At 35.0% G+C, this 21,860-nt stretch overlaps 1 protein-coding gene across 2 annotated transcripts in view; it reads left to right on the forward strand.

Annotated features, from left to right (window-relative positions):
* LOC149782511 (bromodomain-containing protein 7-like) overlaps positions 1–21,860 on the forward strand; it is a 69,651-nt gene that overhangs the window by 34,243 nt on the left and 13,548 nt on the right. The window contains exons 11-13 of one of the 2 annotated variants that reach the window (XM_089933937.1): positions 9,511–9,622; positions 13,157–13,204; positions 14,175–14,217. In XM_089933937.1, coding sequence (XP_089790063.1) covers positions 9,511–9,622; positions 13,157–13,204; positions 14,175–14,217 — 203 coding nt within the window. The remainder of the gene's footprint in view (positions 1–9,510; positions 9,623–13,156; positions 13,205–14,174; positions 14,218–21,860) is intronic. The other variant, XM_089933938.1, reaches the window with a different exon arrangement.

The following is a 21,860-nucleotide window of genomic DNA, read 5'->3' on the forward strand; positions in this document are numbered from 1 at the left end:
AAAACGTGCTTTGCGCAGTATGAAATTTTTATTAAATTTTTTACTTTAAATGTGCACTTCGCGACATAATTTGCGCTGCCAGTAACAGTCTTGCAGCTCTTGATGTGACATCCAGATCGCTTGATACCTCGGTTCGGCATGAATGACTGTTAAACTAAATTTTATTGGTTCATTTGGCCTGGGAACAAGCATTTTATGGTAGTTTTAACCTTGTTTTCATCGTGAAGTTTTACAAATGTGTGTTTTGAATAAGGACCACAAAGGAAACCAAAATGGCTGAATCACAACAGGGTTTGTCTTCCGACGACGTTTTCAGGTGGCAAATATTGGCTGGTGATAGCTATGATGACAATGAATTTCATGTATATTGGTCTGTTGGACATTGGGAAAATATCACTGGAAATACCAGTGTGTGATTTTGAGCCCAAAATTGATTACACTGTGTGGGAATAAACCTGTCGCACATGCCCTTTTGGGCACATGTGACGTAAATCCAAGTATCAATCAATCAAACCAAAATTGATTTTGAGTGCGAGTCTGATGTACCTGTTGGATGGACAGTCTGCTGGTTAGATTTATTCAAAATACCCATGTCTTAACAAGCAGACTATGGGAATGTTGGGCGTAAAGCCCTAATACATCATTATGGAAGAGAAAAAAGTCTGGCATAAGAGGCAGCAAATCACTGCTTCAAGGAAGTGAATCTTTGGCAGATCTGATGTTAGTGAAAAGTCAGAGGTTTCGGAAACGCGTAATCACTTTTATTTGGATGCCAATTTATTATTGGGGATGCAGAAGATCACTTAGGCGAGAGTCCTCCATATGCATGTAAAAGGTGGGCAGCAAAATTCAAAGACTTGCCAGTCCTGCTTCAGCCACCTGCTTAGTGGGAAAATGTGTTGATCAGTTAGCTGTGCTGATATTTACAATGACAGAATTTAGTGGCTGAAACAACACCCCCTGCCCCCAAGTACATGTCACCATTATAAGAGTACATCAAAAGAACATGCTGCAATAGCTGGGCAGCAAGATCAAAGGCTTTGACTGGCAGCTGGGTGGGAAAATCTACTGATATTTACAGTGACTGAATTCAGAGGCAGAAATACCTAGAGATGTACATGTGGTCATTTATAACAGTACATCAAATAAACAACTTTAGCTTTCATTATTGTGTTCGTTTCCGAGTGTAACAGAATAAGCAGTGCACGTAACCTCGGAATCATGACATGTTGAGACTTAGACTTAAATGAATATTTTGGGGTTCAGTGGCACACTGACGATTGTAACGAGATTCAGGAGAGTGCTAAAGTTGCTAGAACTGATATTTTGGATGGGACACTAACCAAGTGTAAGAAAGTGTGTAATGCCTAGCTTAGTGCTTTGAATAAGACCTTCCTTGTATTGACAAAATTCAGACACACTATTTTGGACAAACAAAAGCTATGTCAGTGTTATAAAGAATGTAGAAATTAAACTCGATGGAAACCAATAGTTATTATAATTTGCATAGTTTTCTGGGAGGGGACAGCAACTTTTGTTGGTGGGACTCCTATTTTTATCCAAATGAGGGTCCTGGACTCCTTGTTTTAAAATCCTAGCGAGACCTCTGGAAAACTTTTATTTTTGGAACAGAGATATCCAAGAGAGAATACCCATGGGGCCATACCTGTGAGATGTTGAAAATTGCACAACCATAAAGCTAGTTATGCATATGCATTTCAGACAGCAGGCAATGAGAGGAGTTCTCAGCACAGAATAATATTTGTACACTGAGGAGGAGGATCATATTAAATTCAAAAACAGTTAACAGAAAAATGCTCATAGGGAACATCAGAGAATCCCCATACAACATAATTAAGTGTGTAGATCTCTAGTTGACAGAACCTATTGCAACAAAAGAATAACAAGACAAACTTTCATATCATGCAGATGTATTGCCAAATGAAGTACATGCTCTCTATGTGCAAAAACATAAGAGACTGACTGATCTGTGTAAACTCAAAGCAAGATGGATAAAATTTGTTCTGTTTGTGTTCGGTTCTTCCTATGTATATTTTGAGTATGGTGATATTTTCTGCAGACCTTTTGGCACTTAGTTCCAAGCCATCATTTGGTATTTGTATTACAAATTAGATTACTGTTATTTAGTACACAACATTTTGAATCAATGCCATTAACTAATGATGAAATTGATGACAAAATACTTGATGTCATTCTGGTACATGGATTGTTTACTACACTACTAATCTGTTCATCCTGATTCTTTTTTACCATCTCCTTTAGTTTTACTGGTACCAATACTTTTAATAAAATTGTAACTTCTATTTTCTTGCAGTGTAAATATTTGTAATCATGTATTATTGTGTAAAATGTGCTTAGTTTTGTTGTAAAATCTAAAAATATTAATTAGCAAGGAACTAAGTAAAAAGTGGTTCAACTTCATGTGTGCAGAAATTATTGCCATACTACAGTATTGTTAGAAACAAGAGAATAGTTGTACAATATGTATTTTGCAAAGTTGTAGAATTAGCATTCGTATTTTCACCACATATTCCATTTAAATAATAAAATCATTATTTCTGCATAATCATATCTGTATTTTCCCAGTGGTATTAATTTTCTGATCTGATCTTGTTCGTTTCTTGTGCAATTTTTACACATCAAGAATTCTTACAGTATCATTAAAAAACAAATTACAATGTAATCTGCACTATATTGAATTGTTTGAGAAGAAATTCATTTTTTTTAACCCAAAATCACTGAAGCTGTGAGTTCTGGCATTAAAGTCTCACATTAAATAAAATTTGAAGTAGCCATGATAGTAATTTATGATGCAACTGTACTAATTTCACCTTTGGTACATTCAAATCTTGAATGTGATGGAGGAACATGGCTCCAAAATAAACATATCAATTTTAGAACCTGTTCATTGACTATGAATCAAGTATATAATCCAAGTCCAACTGTATAGTTAGAAATTTTTTAATTCTTTTGACAATATCATAATTAGCTGTCAAATATGGAGTAATCCTATGGTCTTTCTGCCATCCCAACCAATACCCCACCACATGTGACCAGGGATCGTCCTGGGCTTCGCCAATGTCGCAAATTGCGATTTTTTTTCCTTATTGGCGACAAAAATATCCCATCTGGCGATTTTTTTGGCGACAGACTTTTTGGTTATTTAATTTGTACATACAATCATAGATTTGGACTGGATAAATTAAAAGGGAGAACGAAAGGAAGCCACAAACTTGACTAAGCAATGCATTGGAATCAATCTGTTACACAAACAATCCTTTGTTCGTATTGACAACCCCATCTTTACAGTGCATTGTTACATCATAATCTGCTTATGCTGACATCTGGGCTGAGTACTGTATGCTGTGATACAGTCAATCATGCTACCGCACTATACCTACAAAAATGACCGACTTCTGAAGACGTGAATAGAACAGATACAATTAATTGAATGGCTAAATCTTCTGTTGGTTTTTTTTTTTTTTTTTTTTACATATACCAGTACAATAGTTTTGCTGAACCTTCATAGAAAACCGATAACCTTTGAAGTACCGACTACTGTGTATAAATACAAAGCAAATGGAAAAGTCTCAATCACAATTATGTCTGTTGCCAGTGCAGCATTTTACTCACTGATCTTTTCCTTTTGCCATCAATGCGTGTTACGGCTGCTGAGACTTAAACTCCGAAACAAGAAATAGCACAAAAAAACCAACAACCAGTTTTGCATAATTAATAATAATTATTTATTTCTCAAAATACAAGAGTGAAAGAATCTCTAAATTGGGTGTGAATTTATGCTTATATATACGGTCCAATATTGCCAGGTGTTGACTCGTGTAAGTTTCATTCGTGGGAATGGAGATCATATTTTGTTTGTCGAGAAAATTTATACAGCATTCGGTGATCATTCTTGGGATTTAAGAAGCAATTCACTACAAGCTTTGTGAAGCTAGCCAATGGGGGGGGGGGCTGCTGATAGACTACTGGTGTCACCTGTCAGTGCTGTGGACTGTGAACGTGGATTCAGTAAGATGAACCTCATAAAAACTGACATCAGAAATAAACTCTGCATCTCGTCTCTTCATAATTTCATGAGAATCAGCACGTACAGATGTGAAAAATTAGACTTTGAAACTGCATTCAACAAGTGGGCAGTCCTAAAATTGCGACGGATCTTCATGTAACACTTTGTAACATTTTGTTAATGCTTGTTGTAATTAAAGAATTAAGTAACCCATCTTTTGTCATTTTCATTGCCTGTTACATTAATAGACTAAATTAACACTTGGAAAAATGTACTCTACTTGTTCTGGCGACACTTTTTGAAAATTGGCGACAAAATATTGAGGTTGGCGATTTTTTTGGCGACAGCTTTTTAAAAGCCAGGACCATCCCTGCATGACCATGCCCAATGACATCACAGTAATAATCGCTATATAAATAGAGGTGACATCTTTTTGAGTATTTTGATATCAGTAGAGCCTTAACAGAGTGGAACAGTAAGAAAGAGTGACAGATATTTAAGTGTTAGGGAGATATGGAACAATGGCTTTTCCTCCCACTACCACCTCCTCATCAGAGATCACACACACACAAAACTTAGATTAAATCCTGAAATCCTGGCAGCTTCCCTGCAGGGGAGATAACTTGACTATTTTATTTGATTTTATTGGTCTCTGGTTATCCCATGGTATTTCTTTTACTCGAACATTATCTTACAGTGTGTCCAGTCAGCATAATCGGAAAAGGTTTACAGCCATTGAGAGTTGTTGAAGGACTCACATTACTACAGATATGAAAGAACAAAAACCATACTATAAATCAATGAAGATAAAATAGAGTATATGTGGGTTTGAATGTCCATGATTAGTTGATAATGAATGTAAGATTTTAGTAAAAAGAATCTTTTTGAGAGCTTGTCCTACTTGCAACTGAAAAAGTCGGAGGAAAATTGTTTTAACATAATTTCCATCCCTTTACAGACTTGAGTTTGGAAGACTCATTACTGAAATCAGCACCTGACTCTTTGAAGTATTGAAAGCACACATTTCAAACTTGTTTAGATCCAGAAAATGGTGCGGCTGTTATGGTGTTTATGGTTATCTTTTCACATAAGCTGTCATCATAGATGTGTCTATACTGATACAAATTTGATCATGAGCACTCAAAATTTTAAGTTACTGAATTTTAATATCATGGTGTTTGCACAGGTTTACAGTGGGAACTGAATTAGTACAGCAAGTCCTGAACTCTTGAATTTTGTGCAGGAACATGGAATCCAAGCAGAATACATCCAGAAAGGTTTTCAATGTTGGATTTAGTCTCCCCATTACATTTCACATTGATATGCATATTCACAGACAATTTGTATAGAAGTAGGAAAAGTAAGTGAGAAATTTAGATACATATCATAGACAAGACAAACAGTATGTGGGGGGGACAAGATCATAAGAACAGGCTGGAATAGAGAAGTATAATAAAAACAATGTTTAGAAGTGTGCCTCTTTTTTGATGTGTGCAACATTATTTCTCAGCTTCAGTAAGAAATTGCATCAAAGGGAAGACAATAAAGGGTGTACAGTTAACTAAACCAGTGTGAATTTAGCTACTTAAAAGATGTATCAAATTGATTTTAACCTTCTGGTTATATCTGTTCTGGTCTGTTTCTGTCCATTCTGGTGATTATGTCCACTGAATCAGTATGGTTTGAAATTTTTTGGCAAATTTAAAGATTGAAAAATCTTTTGGCAGATTATGTTTGTTGATTCTGGTTGTTGCTCAGTTCAAATGCATCATTGAAAAACAATGATGCAATTCTTATACTTTGTTACAAATATTTATTACAGATGCATATCTCCAGATATCGGTGAATATAGCTTGAATAAGTTATAACAGTTCTAGTTGGAACAATGGACGTTGTTAGAGAAACTTTAAGTGAGCTAAAATGTAAACTTGTTGGCAGTGTGTGATGCAGGAATTGCTTAAGACTTCTCCATCTCATATGCTCACTATGAAAAATCCATTAGTACCAACTGATGATGACTTAGGTAACTGTCAGAAAGGAATAATTGACGATATTCAAAGGTCTACAAACATTACTAGAGATAAAATTTATAAACTCATACAGATGTGGCAGAAATGATGGACTAGTACCTTTGCTGCTGTTGCCACAGTTGATTAGTAGATTTAGTTTGGTTTGGGGTTTTTGGGGTGGGGTAAAATATATTAGGTGGAGGAAGAACCCCAAAAGACCACCAACTCAAATTGGTTGATCTGTGACAAAAACTCTCTGTGAGATGTGCAAGTGATGGAAAAGCAAGCACCTTAGTACACTTGGGCACATGGAGCCTCTGTTGATTTGATGTTTATCTCCAACAGCCAAATTCATTTAGACATGAGATCTCGGGTTTCAGTAGATCATTATGGCCTTTACACCATTTCAGATGAAGGGAATCGATATATGGCAGCCAGTTTTACTGCTGAAGAAAATCCAAGTACTTTTGAGACACCAAACACCACTTATGTAGAATCACTGACTTTCCACAAGTAACTGGCAACATTCTCATTTACACATTGGAGGCAAGTAATCACATGACAGACATCTTGTACCTCTGTGCCATGGATTCTGGAAGCCCCTCAGATCTGTATCACAAGACAAGCATCTTATATCACTCTGCCATGACAGCCCCTCAGGCCAAAGGTATAAGTCTTATATGAAAGACTAGATGTGGGAGATAGAACCTGTGATAACTAGATTGAAAGTGCAGAATGTTACTGCTAGGCTAGGCCATCAGTGGTGATATAATGCTGTTGACAATACAGTTAACTGCAGTTAACTGTAATGACATTGATTTTGCAAGTACTTGACTTTCATCCATTTTTTAAAATCTAATTAATGATATAAAAATGAGGTTTTTTTTAAAACTTCATGTTAGTCTTGCAAGAAGGCATAAAAAAAAGACATTGGTAACTGAAATACATGTTCTTACAAGAAATGATATAGTGTAAAAGTAGGCAGAAATAATGCACCATCACTTCCACAGCCATTAATGTGTTTTTTCTGACAAATCATGTATTATAAGTTTACCAAAACATTTATTGAAAAACATAATAACAAGGAATCATAGCATCTGACCACACATTTAAAGCAATACAAGATTTAACTATTATTATAATCAAAAGCAGCATGCCTGAGAGCAAAGAAAAATAGCAAAACGTAGTGATCACTTTAAGGTTACAAATTCATGATTTCTGTATTAAAATAGAAATCCCTATTATTAAATCTGTATTCATGGACGTTAAATTAGTAGGTATTAAGGGACTGATCAATGACATCTACAAATAATAAGCCACCATGAAAATTTGTGATTTCACAGTATCAGAGACATACATGGCTGACAGACAAACAAACAGAAGACAAGAGATTGATTATAATGAATGAATACAATATAAAATATGCAGTAGATTATATAATCTATAAGAATTCAGTAGATTACCTCCAGCCAGCTGTCATTTAAATCACCTCTGTCCCCAACCCAATATTAAAATCGCCTCTGCTGCCCACTAACCCATAGCCAGAAATTATGTTTTAAAAAAATATACTTCTGTAGGGGGCAGTGTTTTTTGAATGAAACATATCTGACAGTGGATCATAATTTTTTAAAATTGCTTCTGTTGTGGGTTGGTTGAATTTGAAAGTGTCTTCCCCCCTGGGGGGTATATGTTTTACTGGAACAGCCCATAGAATGATTCTTTAAAAGTGTAAAAATATCAGTGACGTTCAATACTTGGAAATTTCATTTGCATTCATCATTTATAACTAACAAGTTAAGTTCCAGCTTTGTTGTTACTAGTTAGCATGTTTTTTTAATCAGTATTCCATCATCAATCCACGAGTTTGTTAGAACAAGTTTGTTGTTGCTACTCCTCAGAAACTACCAGGAGGTTTGCTGTGAAACTTTACACACATTCATCCCAAGGTCTGGTTGATCCTAGATGAAAATGGTTGTGTCCTGACACCCAGTATTGCTACTCCAGCTGAATGGATGGTCATAGTAATATAAGATTCTCATTAAAATCCTTCTTGTACTGTCTGGTTTGGTGGTGAAAATGGTATGAATAAGACACCCAAAATGGTCACTCTTGCTGTAGGTCCTGCTTCAGAACATAGAGTCATGTTGAACTTCATATGATGTCCAGACTAAAAATGATGTTGATCTGGCATCCAGTGTTACCACAATGCAACCCATCTTAAAAGGTCTTGTTATCACTACAGAAAGTCCTATCAAGATTTGGTTTTGCCAGAAGATTATTTATGCTGTCTGGTTAGTCCTAAATAACAATTTTGACATTTGCTATGCTTTCCATGGAACCATATTCAAAATCTTGCATTGCTACTCCTCCAGAATTTATGGTTATATTGACATGGGCTTTTCACCAAAAGACTTCTTTGCACTAAATTCAAGTGGTACCAATCTTGAATCTAATATGGCCACTATGACAGCCATTTTACCACTCCATTGGCCTTGTGGTGGTTAGAGTGTCCACCTCAGATGTTGGAGGTCATGGTTTCGAACCCTGGCCAAGTCATACCAAAGATTTAAAAAAATGGTACTAACAGCTGCCTCGCTAGGCACTCAGAATTAAGAGGTTAGTGTTAGGACTGGTCGGCCTGGTGTCAGGATGATTTGACTGGGTGGGACATCATGCCACATGACATGTCTGTGGCATGATGACCCAGTGCTAGACATCACTATAAACTGCCACACTGCAGACATCGTAGCGATATGACTGAATTTTTTTTACAGCTGTGTTAAATGTCCAAATCACACACACATACACACATTACAGCCAGTTTGAAAATCTTGTTGTCACTACTTCTGCTGAATTGAATGTCATATTGACATTGGGTTTTGTACCAAAGACTTCTTATGATGTCTTGTTGGACATAAACAGAAAAGGTTCAGATCTTGCGTTCAATATGGCCACCTCAGTAGTCATCTTGAAAATCTTATCTTAAGAATATAAGCGATGTTTTCAACACTCAGCAGGTAAAAGGATGAAATGGTCTTATCATTGATTACCGGAAACTTTTAAGTTGGTATTGCACCCGTCCTCACAAGCTACTCGTTTTGTGCATAAACGGGTATGCATATTAGGTAAATACTGGCAATTCTGAGACAGTGTGTCTCCTGATGTTTCTTCCCAAGCAATTCAGCCTGGATAGTCTTTCCCAGTTTCAGATATTTACTATTACATCAAGAATTGTAAACTGTTATGAAAGCATGTAGTATTGTGAACTTATCACTTCTGATGAGTGAATTAAAGTAAATGATTTACTACATTGGTGTCAACCAGCACTGTTATAAGTATACATTGATGTTGGAGCCAGCCTTTGATGTTTGAGTTCATTATCAGCCTTTGATGTTTGAGTATATTATCAGTAGAAAAGAAATCCAATTGTCCTTTAAATTTTTCATGTTTCAGTGTGATGAAGTTTGTAGAGGATGCAGGGGAATGTGCCATTAAAATTGTAGACAATCTACTGGACATTTTTACCAAAGGAGAACACACCAAGACAATGAAATTTTTAGCTCAGGTAATTATCACTCCTTGGTTAGGGGATCAAAATTTACAAAGGAAAACACACCAAGACCATGAAACGCTTAGCTCAGGTAATTATGACTCCTTGCTTAGGGGATCAAAATTTACAAAGGAAAACACACCAAGACCATGAGATGTTTAGCTCAGGTAATTATGACTCTTTGGTTTTGGGGATCAAAATTTACAAAGGAAAACACACCAAGACCATGAAACTTTTAGCTCAGGTAATTACGATTCCTTGGTTAGGGGATCAAAATTTACAAAGGAAAACACACCAAGACCATGAAACTTTTAGCTCATGTAATTATGATTCCTTGTTTAGGGGATGAAAATTTACAAAGGAGAACACACCAATTCAATGAAACTTTAAGATCTCGTAATTATGACCACTTGGTTATGTAATCAAAATGTACAAATTCTGTGGATGACCAGACAACCTCCAGGACTGTTGTACAGCTAAACTTTGGGCCATTTGACAGTTATTCATTCAATATAATATATAGATTTGCCTAATACCAATAAAAGTGATTCTCTGTTCAGGTAGACATGGCAGTCCAGTAATTTCCTGACAAAGAGATGAATGCATACTTAGAGTTAAGTTCAGATACGGAAATCATGGATACTGTGAACTTTATAATTTTATTTAAATTTTTAAAATTCTGTTTTCTTTTCTCTTTGTTGTAGGCTTATTGGATACCATACATATAAAAGCAAGCATTTCCCTTAACCTTAATATCAGTGTATCTTTGCATAAATGGTCAAAATGTGGTTAAAGGATTTTTGAACATGGTGGCTTTGCACAGTGCAGGAATTGTATGATCAATGTTAACTAAGAATTATATTCCAGCTGGGCTGAATGTTAATGTTTTAGTTTGATTTATCATTGTCTCATAATATATTGTTCTTTTGTCGTTTGTTGTTAATTCTAAATACAGTAAAACCTGTCTTGAGAGACCACTGCTATGAGAGACCACCTGTCTTGAGAGACCAGATTCTCCATGTACAGATTTATTGATTATATAGTGTTATGACCTGTTACGAGAGTCCACCTGTCACAAGAGACCATTGTGTTTTGGCAGAAGGGGTGGTCTTTCAAGACATTTTCCACTGTATGTAGTTATTGATTTTAGAAGTAAACATTTCAGTAAGTTAATTTGTATGTGTAAATAATGGATGTTTGGTCATCCCATGGTTTAATTTTCATCATATTATGGAGGTTTTTTTTGTGCCTGTCTCTGTGTTTGCATTGTTTGTTTCAGAGGGTTTTATTAAAAGAGTATCAAATATGGAATGCCTGTTTTCTTAATTGCACATAAATCATGATAACTTCCAGTGATACATTATAAAATCAATCCATTTAATGGAAATTTTTATTTTTCACTTTGTCTTGTCCTAAATGTATTTTGTGACCTATGCAGTCAGGTTTGCTTGATCTCATTTGCACAAATGACTAATACATGTAAATCCTGCCTAATGTTCAGTTTGTTGGAAAAGTGTCATTAGTGACTTTAACTAGTTTATTAAACATCAGCTTTATTACACTGTACCAATAAGACCAGAACTAAAGCAATTGGAAGGCACTAGTTTTTTTCCACCATCAGTAGTTATATCAAGATAAAAGGGACATTTTTATGACATCTTTTGCACAACAACAGTTGTATGATGTTTGTAAACTGAACACTTCTATACAATGAATTGATTATTGTTTTGCTTGCTAATGGCGAAAGATTGCTGTCACTTTTCCATGCCGTCAACAGCATTGGTTAAGGTCCTGTGGCAAAAAGTTTTTCAGTCACATATCTTCTACATCAGTTACAGTATTCAACTGAAATTTTGATAGAAACATTAGTACATGTATAAAGTTTTTGCTCTGATATGAAGGATTCCTGTCTCATCTGCATCAGCAGAAAACAGTATCATCATAATATCACTCAAAGGCAAATAACTCCATTACTTTTTATAGGGTACCAGTTTCTATGGTTTTCATGGTTCTCATTCCATACGGCACATGTTACTTGTTGGAGCCAATTTTTGTGGTTCTCATTGATCATTGCATGTAACATACTATTTGCTGAGGTACTAATGTTTGTGGTTTTTGTGACTCATTCCATGGAACATTTGTTATTTGTAGGGTACGATATGTTATAGTCTTTGTGGCTCATTACATGTAACATCTTTTTTGTGAGGTATGAATGTTTATGGATTTAGTGACTCGTGACATGGAACACTTGTTATTGGTGAGGTACCAAGTATTGTTTGTGAGTCACATAGCTTCTACAGTTGTTGCTACATTCAGCTGAAATTTTGGTCTAATTTTTAGATTAGGTCGCTAGTTTAGAGGATAATATACAAGGAATTCCTATCGTGCCTGTTAAAGCAGAAAATGTGTTCCACTGTTTTAAATAGTATTTAAGATTTTTATGTTAGAAATAATTAAAATCACATATCACCAACATCAGCTGCTGTATTCAGTTGGACATTTAAGATATTACCTTAGGTTATAAGGTTTTACACTGATATGCAAGGAGTTCCCATCTTTTCTCTGTTGAATAAATAAGCATCATGGTCAACAATGTTAAATTTTTATGAGAAAGTTTATGAAAATAAATTACAGGCATTATACCATGAAGCATATGGGTGTATGTGAGTACCAGGTTTGGCAAAACACTCATTTGCAGTAAGAGGGAAATTTGAAATATTTATAGAACTGACTTTTTTATGTCTTCAGTGTATCTGTAGTGAGGAGTATACAATATATGAAGTCCATCAGTTCCAAATTTCATATCTGCTCAAAAGCTTTTAATGAACAGTATGGATTGAAACTATGTTTTAGCTTATTTAGCCTGAATTTTGCCGAGATATGGCCACTGCTTGGCTTAGAACTTTGCCTTACACTTTTGGCTGTTATTGCTATGTTTGGGCTGTCAGATATGTTGAGTTTCACCTCATCATTGTGTAAGAGAGAGAAGAGGTATATAAGTCTGAGTTTTTTATGTAGGTACAAATTATTGATATATTGTTTTGTAAAATAACAAACAAAATGTAAAGAATGAACAGCTATTATCCACTAACATCATTTAATTCATAATTCTTACAATCATTAAAAAAAATTATTATGTGGTTGTATGAAAAGACAAATTAGCCATGTCATAGACACATTCTAACCTTGATCAGTCTGTTGACCTGGTTTGTGAAATGCGATTTAAAATTTTAGATCACAGGCCTTTTATTAATTTCTTTTTGTTTTTAATCTGTCACCAGCAGTTAGAAGATTTTGATTAAAAAAATGGATCTTGTATGGATTCTGTATCAAGAATTGATTTACCATATATATAAATGTATAATTCTTATACAAAAGAATTTTTGAAAATATTGATCTAAATAAATATAATATGCACCATAGTTTCAAGTTGTAATTTATAATATCAGATATAATAAAACATAAAATGTTTCATCTGTCAATTCTGTAGTTGAGTATGATTATTTGTGTTGTTGTTGTTCTCAGTGACTTAAAGTGGTTATGTTTCAGAAGAAAGAGGAAGAACTTAGGAAGCCAGAAGAACAAGTGAGTGAAAAGGTAAAAAGAATTTACTTTTATCAATCCAAATTGTCTTAAGGTGAGATGTTGAATATTCACTTTCTTTTGAGGACCTTATGTTGGAGGTTTTCTTCTTGTAACTATGGCAGAAATGGAAATACTGTCAGGTATGTCTAGAAAAATGCATTGCAAAATGACCACTGAAAAACAGTACAGGACTACAGTAAATTCTGCTCCATCAGACTTGTAATCCTCCAATGATGAGGACCAAATATTTAGGTTGTGTTGCACAGTGAGGCGAAGTACTCAGTATCAGAACTAAAATATGTAATATGGAACAGATCAAATTGTACGGCTGATTTCAAATGGATCTGTGATATTCAGGTATAAAGTTAAACAGGCTTCACACTATAAAATTGCATTGCTTTTTACCTAATCCTGTTCAAGAAATGAAATACTTTATTCTGGATGCTGTTATCCTCTATGTCAAACACTCAAAATGTCCAGAGTCTAGTGCAATTGAAACGAATTACGGTTTCGGAGTTTAGGAAATGTCTGTCAGGCTTATGTCAAGTGATAATTTCAGCTACGACTCTTTTGAGTCCTGCTTGAAATCCATGTCAGTAGTAAAAAAATGTCTTTTATCCTCTATTCCATAAATTAATTTGTAAAAGCAAATAGACTTTATATGCATTTTCATCTTCAACACTTGAAAAATTAATTGAAGAAAGCTGTATCTCTGTGATAATTCTAATTGAATCCTCTTGCTGTTTCCTAAGAATGAATCATCCATGCTTAGGACTTTAATTTCAAAATATTTTTGGCCTTTGAATAAAGTATTATTGGTTTAAATGCTTTCTTATATTTCACTGGTTGGTGAAGAGACAACTTTCCATGGATAGAACTTTTCATATGATATATTCTTTGAAACTGCTTTAAAAACTGACCGCTTATCAGTTTCAAAATATGTGCATGACATCTAAAGATAATTTACATGTTTATTTTACAGCAAGAAAAAAATTATCAACATTTTGACAGTACAAGATTCTCAGGTATTTTAATTTATGAAACATTTTATTTAAGAATTGAACTTGATATTTTACAGTATTCACGAAGCTTGAAGATTGATTTCACACTGCATGAAAAGCAAAGGTTGTTTATAAATAGTGAGTAATCAATTTTCAAACTTCATGACTTCATGAATCTTGTGAAATATGAAGTTCAATACTTAACATTATAGACAGTTATCAGAATTGTAATGAATCTCAAGAAATAAATAACAGACCTATATTTTTACCACTGCTTAGAAGTATTGTCAAATCACATGAAATTATAAGTAGTTCTTTTCTGCTGTTGTGAACTGTAACTTCTTGTTTTCTACATCTCATGATGCAATTTAATCAACCAAAATGCATGTTATAAAGGTTTGGTAAAATTTGTACAGTCGTAACTAATGGGTAAACATGAATTAAGGGCATTGCTTTAGTAACAGTCATAACTAATGGGTAAACATGAATTAAGGGCATTGCTTTAGTAATCGTCATAACTAATGGGTAAACATGAATTAAGGGCATTGCTTTAGTAACAATCATAACTAATGGGTAAACATGAATTAAGGGAGTAACAGTCATAACTAATGGGTAAACATGAATCAAGGGTATTGCTTTAGTAACAACCATAACTAATGGGTAAACATGAATTAAGGGCATTGCTTTAGTAACAGTCACAACTAACGGGTAAACATGAATCAAGGGCATTGCTTTAGTAACAACCATAACTAATGGGTAAACATGAATTAAGGGCATTGCTTTAGGACACACGGTACTAATTATACGGAAGAACTGTGAACCAGTCTAGAAATGGGTGAAGAAATAATAGAGTATTTACAGGTTTGGTGGTCCATAATTGGTTAATAATGAAAATTAAAATTTTAGGAAAAATATCTTTTGAGAGCTTATCCTATATGTAATGTAAAAAAAATATTGACAAATTTCTACTGATGCAATTTTAGCATTTTTACAGGCTTGACTCAGGAGTACTCAATACTGAAAGTAGCACCTGATTCATTTGGTGCAGAATCAATAACACGTGTTTCATGCACATGTATGTAAACAAATTGCCGCGGGTCATATGGTGTTCTCCACACATAAGCTTGCACCAAGGTTAGATGTGCACGAAAAATTATAGGTGTCATTATCAGCACCCATAAATTTTAAGTTATTGAATTTTGAATATGATAGTGTTTCCATATGTTTACCATTGGAGTGGAATTAGTACCGTGAGTCCTATATGCGACCTATACCATAATAGGAGTTTGTTGTTTCCATGGTTACCACGTGCATACAGGGTATCAATTTGGTGGTTTTTACATATGACAATCATAATGGAGTCTTTTTTATCATGGTTTGAATGTGGTTTTGGAGAAAAATTCTATACAAAAGACAGATGGGGATGGTTTTATACACTGGAGAGTGGAAGTAGATAGCTCAGGCCATAGGGAAAAGAGCATAGTATGGCCTGATGGCAGAATTTCATATGATGGTACCCATAGATTGGCCTATATGGTTAAATACCATTTAACACATGCAACAATTCCCCAAAAGGGGGTGGGGGTGGGGGAGATTTTATATGTAAGCCACTTATGTCACAATCACTTATGTATCAGTACTGATCATTTAACTTTAGAGACACACTCAGCAGATCAAAGCAGAGAACATTGTAAAAATAAGGACTGTGCACAAAACTGCACATGCTGCATTGCCTCAACCTGTAAATTGAATTATTATATGTCGAGTCACATTGAATATCAATTATACCGGTCTTATTTCTTATCCTAGAATTAAACTCCTTGACACCTATTCTATGTTCAGCATGTTTCTCATATTGGTACATTACATTTTTGGGTAAACAGTATTGGAACTTTTCTGCATTCCTTTTGTTGAGGGAGCAGGGAGGGATATTTTCACTGAAAATAATAGTTTTCAACCCTTCATTCCAAATATAACTCTGCAAAAGTCCTATCTGTATTGCATTCTTTACACAGGCAGTTTTTCTTCCCCAACCTCTCTTCATACAGTTGAAACATTCTTGATGTATAACTGCATGGTGAACATACTGCTCTCTCCCACCAAACCAGATCTCTTTTTTCTTCATGTACCAAGTCCCATGATAGAAAACCTTCATACTCAGGGTGTTGCAACTTGTGGTCTCAGAACACATTATTCCAAATCTCAGCATTTGATTACTGCGTGCACTAAGCGATATGTGTTTTGTTCACCATATATGTTGTTGTGAATAAATGAAAACAAGCTTCATGTCAGAAATATGGTTTCATATTTGAAACAAAAGCTATTTATAAAACCTACATTGCTCTGTTCTTACCATCAAGTAATAGTAAGGAATCATTTAGCTGTAAATTAGAGCTTGCTATTTGGTTTGCCAAATCAAGGTGTATTACCTCCCCTTTGACTGTAATTGAGTGATTGCAATGATTGCTTTGTTTCTCTTTTGTTCAATAATGTATGCATTTTTTTCAGCTTTATATTAAAAAGTAAGTAATTTAACACTGCTTATAGTGGAAAGCAGCCACAGTAATGATTTTTAGACTTTTTCTTAACTTTTTATGAGCTTTGGGTAAATGTAGGTATATGTTTATGTATTAGACAACTTCAATATGCAATTCAATTTTATTACTTAAATTTAATAAGTAGTGTATTCAGTGACAATTTTTATCAGTGTCTGCATATTGCATAGAGACATGAACTTGTCTTGGCATATCAAAGTTTTTCACACATTTCTCCACCTCCAGCATACCAGCTTGAGTCATAACAGTTTGTGCATACACTTTCTGTCTCCAACATCAATGTCAGCATTATAGGAACTTTGGATAGCTTTTTCAAATTTGACTCTTGATGTCCTTATGTAACATGCCTCATGTTGATGTGTTATTTGGGTTGATACACATTCCCCCCACCCCCTTAGTTGTGGGGAACATTACCAGGCTTGAAGAAATTACTCTGTCTATTCTTTGCTTATTCACCCTTCCCCATAGTTTTATACTAAAAAGTAGCACTATGTTATTTAATTATTCAGTATAATACAGCTGATGGAACTCTTCCTTGGCTTTTATACCTTTTTATTAACATTTGGGGGTCATGAATCACATGTGATGATAGTTTAAATAAGTTTGGAATATCAGCATCTCTTGATGCTTCATGGGTGTGTGTATTTGTTTTAGTCACAAAAGGGCAATGGCCTCGTATCATTTTGACCTGTCATGTGGCACACTTATTTGTTTTGTTTGATTGATGTGAATAGGGATGCACTGTATGTTATTTCTGTGAGAGTCAGCAAGAAAAGAAATGCAATTTTGAAATTTAAAACATTTAAAACTTGTCTTATAGCCAGTGAGAGATGAAAATACAATGCGTCATGTAATTTGATACCCTGTGATGTCATACTTGCTGATGTCAGCATGCTTGTGTTTCTTTTGTGTAGCATGCATGCCATAGAAAGATAACATGAAGATACAAAGGCAGAAAACAATTATTTTAATAACAAGAATAATCCATTAATAAGTACAATACAACACAGCAACATGTAATGCGGATGCAATTTAACTACAGATATTGGTATCACATAAAATGCTATTGCACTATTATCCATGCACAAGCATGGCCAATTCTTTCTTACAATTATGCTCTAATATCAAGGAGTAAAATACAACTTTTTCAAAAAAAATTAAATCTGGTTATAGGACACACGGTACTAATTATACAGAAGAACTGTGAACCAGTCTAGAAATGGGTGAAGAAATAATAGAGTATTTACAGGTTTGGTGGTCCATAATTGGTTAATAATGAAAATTAAAATTTTAGGAAAAATATCTTTTGAGAGCTTATCCTATATGTAATGTAAAAAAAATATTGACAAATTTCTACTGATGCAATTTTAGCATTTTTACAGGCTTGACTCAGGAGTACTCAATACTGAAAGTAGCACCTGATTCATTTGGTGCAGAATCAATAACACGTGTTTCATGCACATGTATGTAAACAAATTGCCGCGGGTCATATGGTGTTCTCCACACATAAGCTTGCACCAAGGTTAGATGTGCACGAAAAATTATAGGTGTCATTATCAGCACCCATAAATTTTAAGTTATTGAATTTTGAATATGATAGTGTTTCCATATGTTTACCATTGGAGTGGAATTAGTACCGTGAGTCCTTTAGTAACAATCATAACTAATGGGTAAACATGACTTAGGGGCATTGCTTTAGTAACAGTCATAACTAACGGGTAAATATGAATTAAGAGCATTGCTTTAGTAACAGTCATAACTAATGGGTAAACATGAATCAAGGGCATTGCTTTAGTAACAACCATAACTAATGGGTAAACATGAATTAAGGGCATTGCTTTAGTAACAATCATAACTAATGGGTAAACATGACTTAGGGGCATTGCTTTAGTAACAGTCATAACTAACGGGTAAATATGAATTAAGAGCATTGCTTTAGTAACAGTCATAACTAATGGGTAAACATGAATTAATGGCATTGCTTTAGTAACAATCATAACTAATGGGTAAACATGAATTAAGGGCATTGATTTAGTAACAGTCATAACTAATGGGTAAACATGAATTAATGGCATTACTTTAGTAACAATCATAATTAATGGGTAAACATGAATTAAGGGCATTGCTTTAGTAACAACCATAACTAATAGGTAAACATGACTTAGGGGCATTGCTTTAGTAACAATCATAACTAATGGGTTAACATGAATTAAGGGCATTGCTTTAGTAACAGTCATAACTAATGGGTAAACATGAATTAAGGGCATTGATTTATTAACAGTCATCACTAATGGGTAAACATGAATTAAGGGCATTGATTTATTAACAGTCATCACTAATGGGTAAACATGAATTAAGGGCATTGATTTATTAACAGTCATAACTAATGGGTAAACATGAATTAAGGGCATTGATTTATTAACAGTTGATTTTAACCTTACTTTGTGGATAACTTGCACTTGGGATAAGGAAGAATTGATGGTTCGGGAGTCAAATAATCAAATATGAAGGTCACTAATTATAACGGAAGACAAATGGTTTCTGTGTGATAACATTTGGTTCCACATCACATAACCAGACCTAACTTTGTGGTTGGCTTTCACGTCAGGTAAGGATACAGCCCATCTCTTTTGGGGCCAGAAAGTCAAGGTCACTGTGACTGTAAGATGATTTTGGGGTATGCTTTAGTACGAGACCTCCCACCTTGGGCAAAGTTTTTGGAGGGCATGCAGTTAAGGGATGGGAGAGACATAGTCATTCTAAAGTCAAAATCATTGTAACTTTTAAAAAATGGATTTATTAGAATACATTTTGTTTTAGATTAAGTTTATTGATCAAACTTTGTGGATGGCATGCATTTAGTTTTAAAACAAAAAAAACTCCAAAATTGTAGATTCTGGAGTGAAAAGCTCAGGTCATGGTAAGTCTAATGAAAAATAATAGTTTCTGGACGTTAAATTTAATGTACCAAGTGCCAACATAAGAGGTGTTAAAAACTATACTGGCATGTAATCCACTGTTTTTGGTACTCTTGTTGCAGAAGTGTTTTTTTATTTTATTTGGACATTTCATGCCACTTTCATTTTAGTAGTGACTGTTTTTGATGTTGTAGATAAATAGACCATTTTAACTGTTGTTGAAAGCTTGACATAACAATTACTTTGACATCTGTTTGCATATCTGTGTGTCCATCTGTCCATACATCCACACCCAGGATTATCCTTCAGTTACCTAGGCATATGTTTGCATGTCTATGTTTCCAATTGTACATATATCATTACCCAAGATTAGCCTTGAATTACTTAGGCATCTGTCTGCATGTCTCTGTGTTCTTTTGTACATATATCCACACCAAAGATTTGTTGTTGTTGTTGTTCTAGGGTTTAACGCCATTTTCCAGCACAAGATAGGCTATACATGGCGGCCAGTATAACTGGTGGAGGAAGAACCCTGGAAAACCCAGGGAAGAACCAGCGTCCCACGAGAAGCTACTGGCAGGCTTTCCCACATACCCATGCTAGCCGAGCCTTGGACTCGAACACACGCAGACAGAGGTGAGATGGCAGTGATCCAGAATGGTGAGCGCTTTAGACCACTCGGCCACTCGGGGCCCACACCAAAGATTTAACCTTGACATGTTTGTATGTCTGTGTGTTATTTTGTACATATATAATAATAATAATAATGAGGACTTTGTATAGCGCCTAATCTTCAGAAGCTCTAAGCGCTTTGCAACATTAGACAACACCTATAAGATAAAAAACATATAATAATATTATTTCATAAACAAACACCATGAAATTAGAAAACATTTAAAAAAAACATGCTGAGAATATTTAAGGTAGGAAACATTATTAGGTCTTTAAGTTTGTTCTTGCAGTCGAAATAAATGAGTTTTGAGAGCCCTCTTGAATGTGATCACTGTGTCTTTGTGTCTAAGTTCAGTGGGCAATTCATTCCACGTTGCTGGGCCCTGGTATGCAAAAGAACGCTGTCCATATGACTTTGTTTTCATAGTGGGAATAATGAGTATACGATTGTCAGAAGAGGAGCGTAAGTATCTTGCTGGTGTGTACACATGGGTGAGGTCGGATAGGTATGTTGGACTAGAGTCCGACAGTGAAACATAGCACAGAGAACAAATTGTTTGTTTGATTCTGGATCGAATGGATAGCCAGTGTAGGGTACAGAGGAGCGGGGAGGTGTGCTCTGATCGTGTTACTCTAAGTATGATCCGAGCAGCTGTGTTTTGAACTCTTTGAAGTTTCTGGAGCAGATATTGAGATGAACCAGACAGAATTGAGTTACAATAGTCCAGTCTTGAAAGTACTAATGAACACACAAGTGTTTTAGTGGCATCAGCTGAAAGATATTTGCAAATTGAGCTGATACGTCTCAGCTCAAGATATGCAGCCTTGCATATGTTCATGACATGTTGGTGCAATGTGAGAGTACTGTCCAGAGTAACACCTAGGTTTCGTACTGATTGTGGGAATTTAATGTTGGTGTTGCTGATATTTATTGTTTGAGGTAAAGGATGTGAATGAGAAAGTCTTTGTGTTGTGATCAGAATGGCCTCAGTTTTATCATCATTCATCTGCAGCTTGTTACATGTCATCCATGATTTCACATCAGAAATGCACCTCTCTACACCTTGGATGGTAGTATCAACTTCAGTTGGGTGGCTAGATTTGTATATTTGGGTGTCATCAGCGTACAGTTGATGAGACACTGGATGATGATCTATGACACTTGAGAGCGACTGAGTGTACAGAATGAAGAGAACAGGTCCAAGAACAGACCCGTGTGGAACATCACAACATAGATCAATTGGGCTGGAGTGTATTCCATTTGCAGATACAATTTGTGTCCTGTTGACCAAGTAGGACTTGAACCACAGTAAGGCTGTATCATGAATGCCAAATACATGCTAGAGACGGTGAAGTAATATATCATGGTCTATTGTGTCAAATGCTGCAGACAAATCAAGGAGGGTAAGGACTTTTAGAAGAGATAGTTTCAGTACTGTGGCAAGGGTGATATGCAGATTGTACATTGCTAAAAAGACTGTTTGGATTTAGATGAGATACAAGCTGGGATAGAACAACCTTT

The sequence above is a fragment of the Sinohyriopsis cumingii genome, chromosome 15 (genome assembly GCF_028554795.1).
Source record: "Sinohyriopsis cumingii isolate HCF-2022 chromosome 15, ASM2855479v2, whole genome shotgun sequence".
Lineage (NCBI taxonomy): Eukaryota > Metazoa > Mollusca > Bivalvia > Unionida > Unionidae > Sinohyriopsis > Sinohyriopsis cumingii.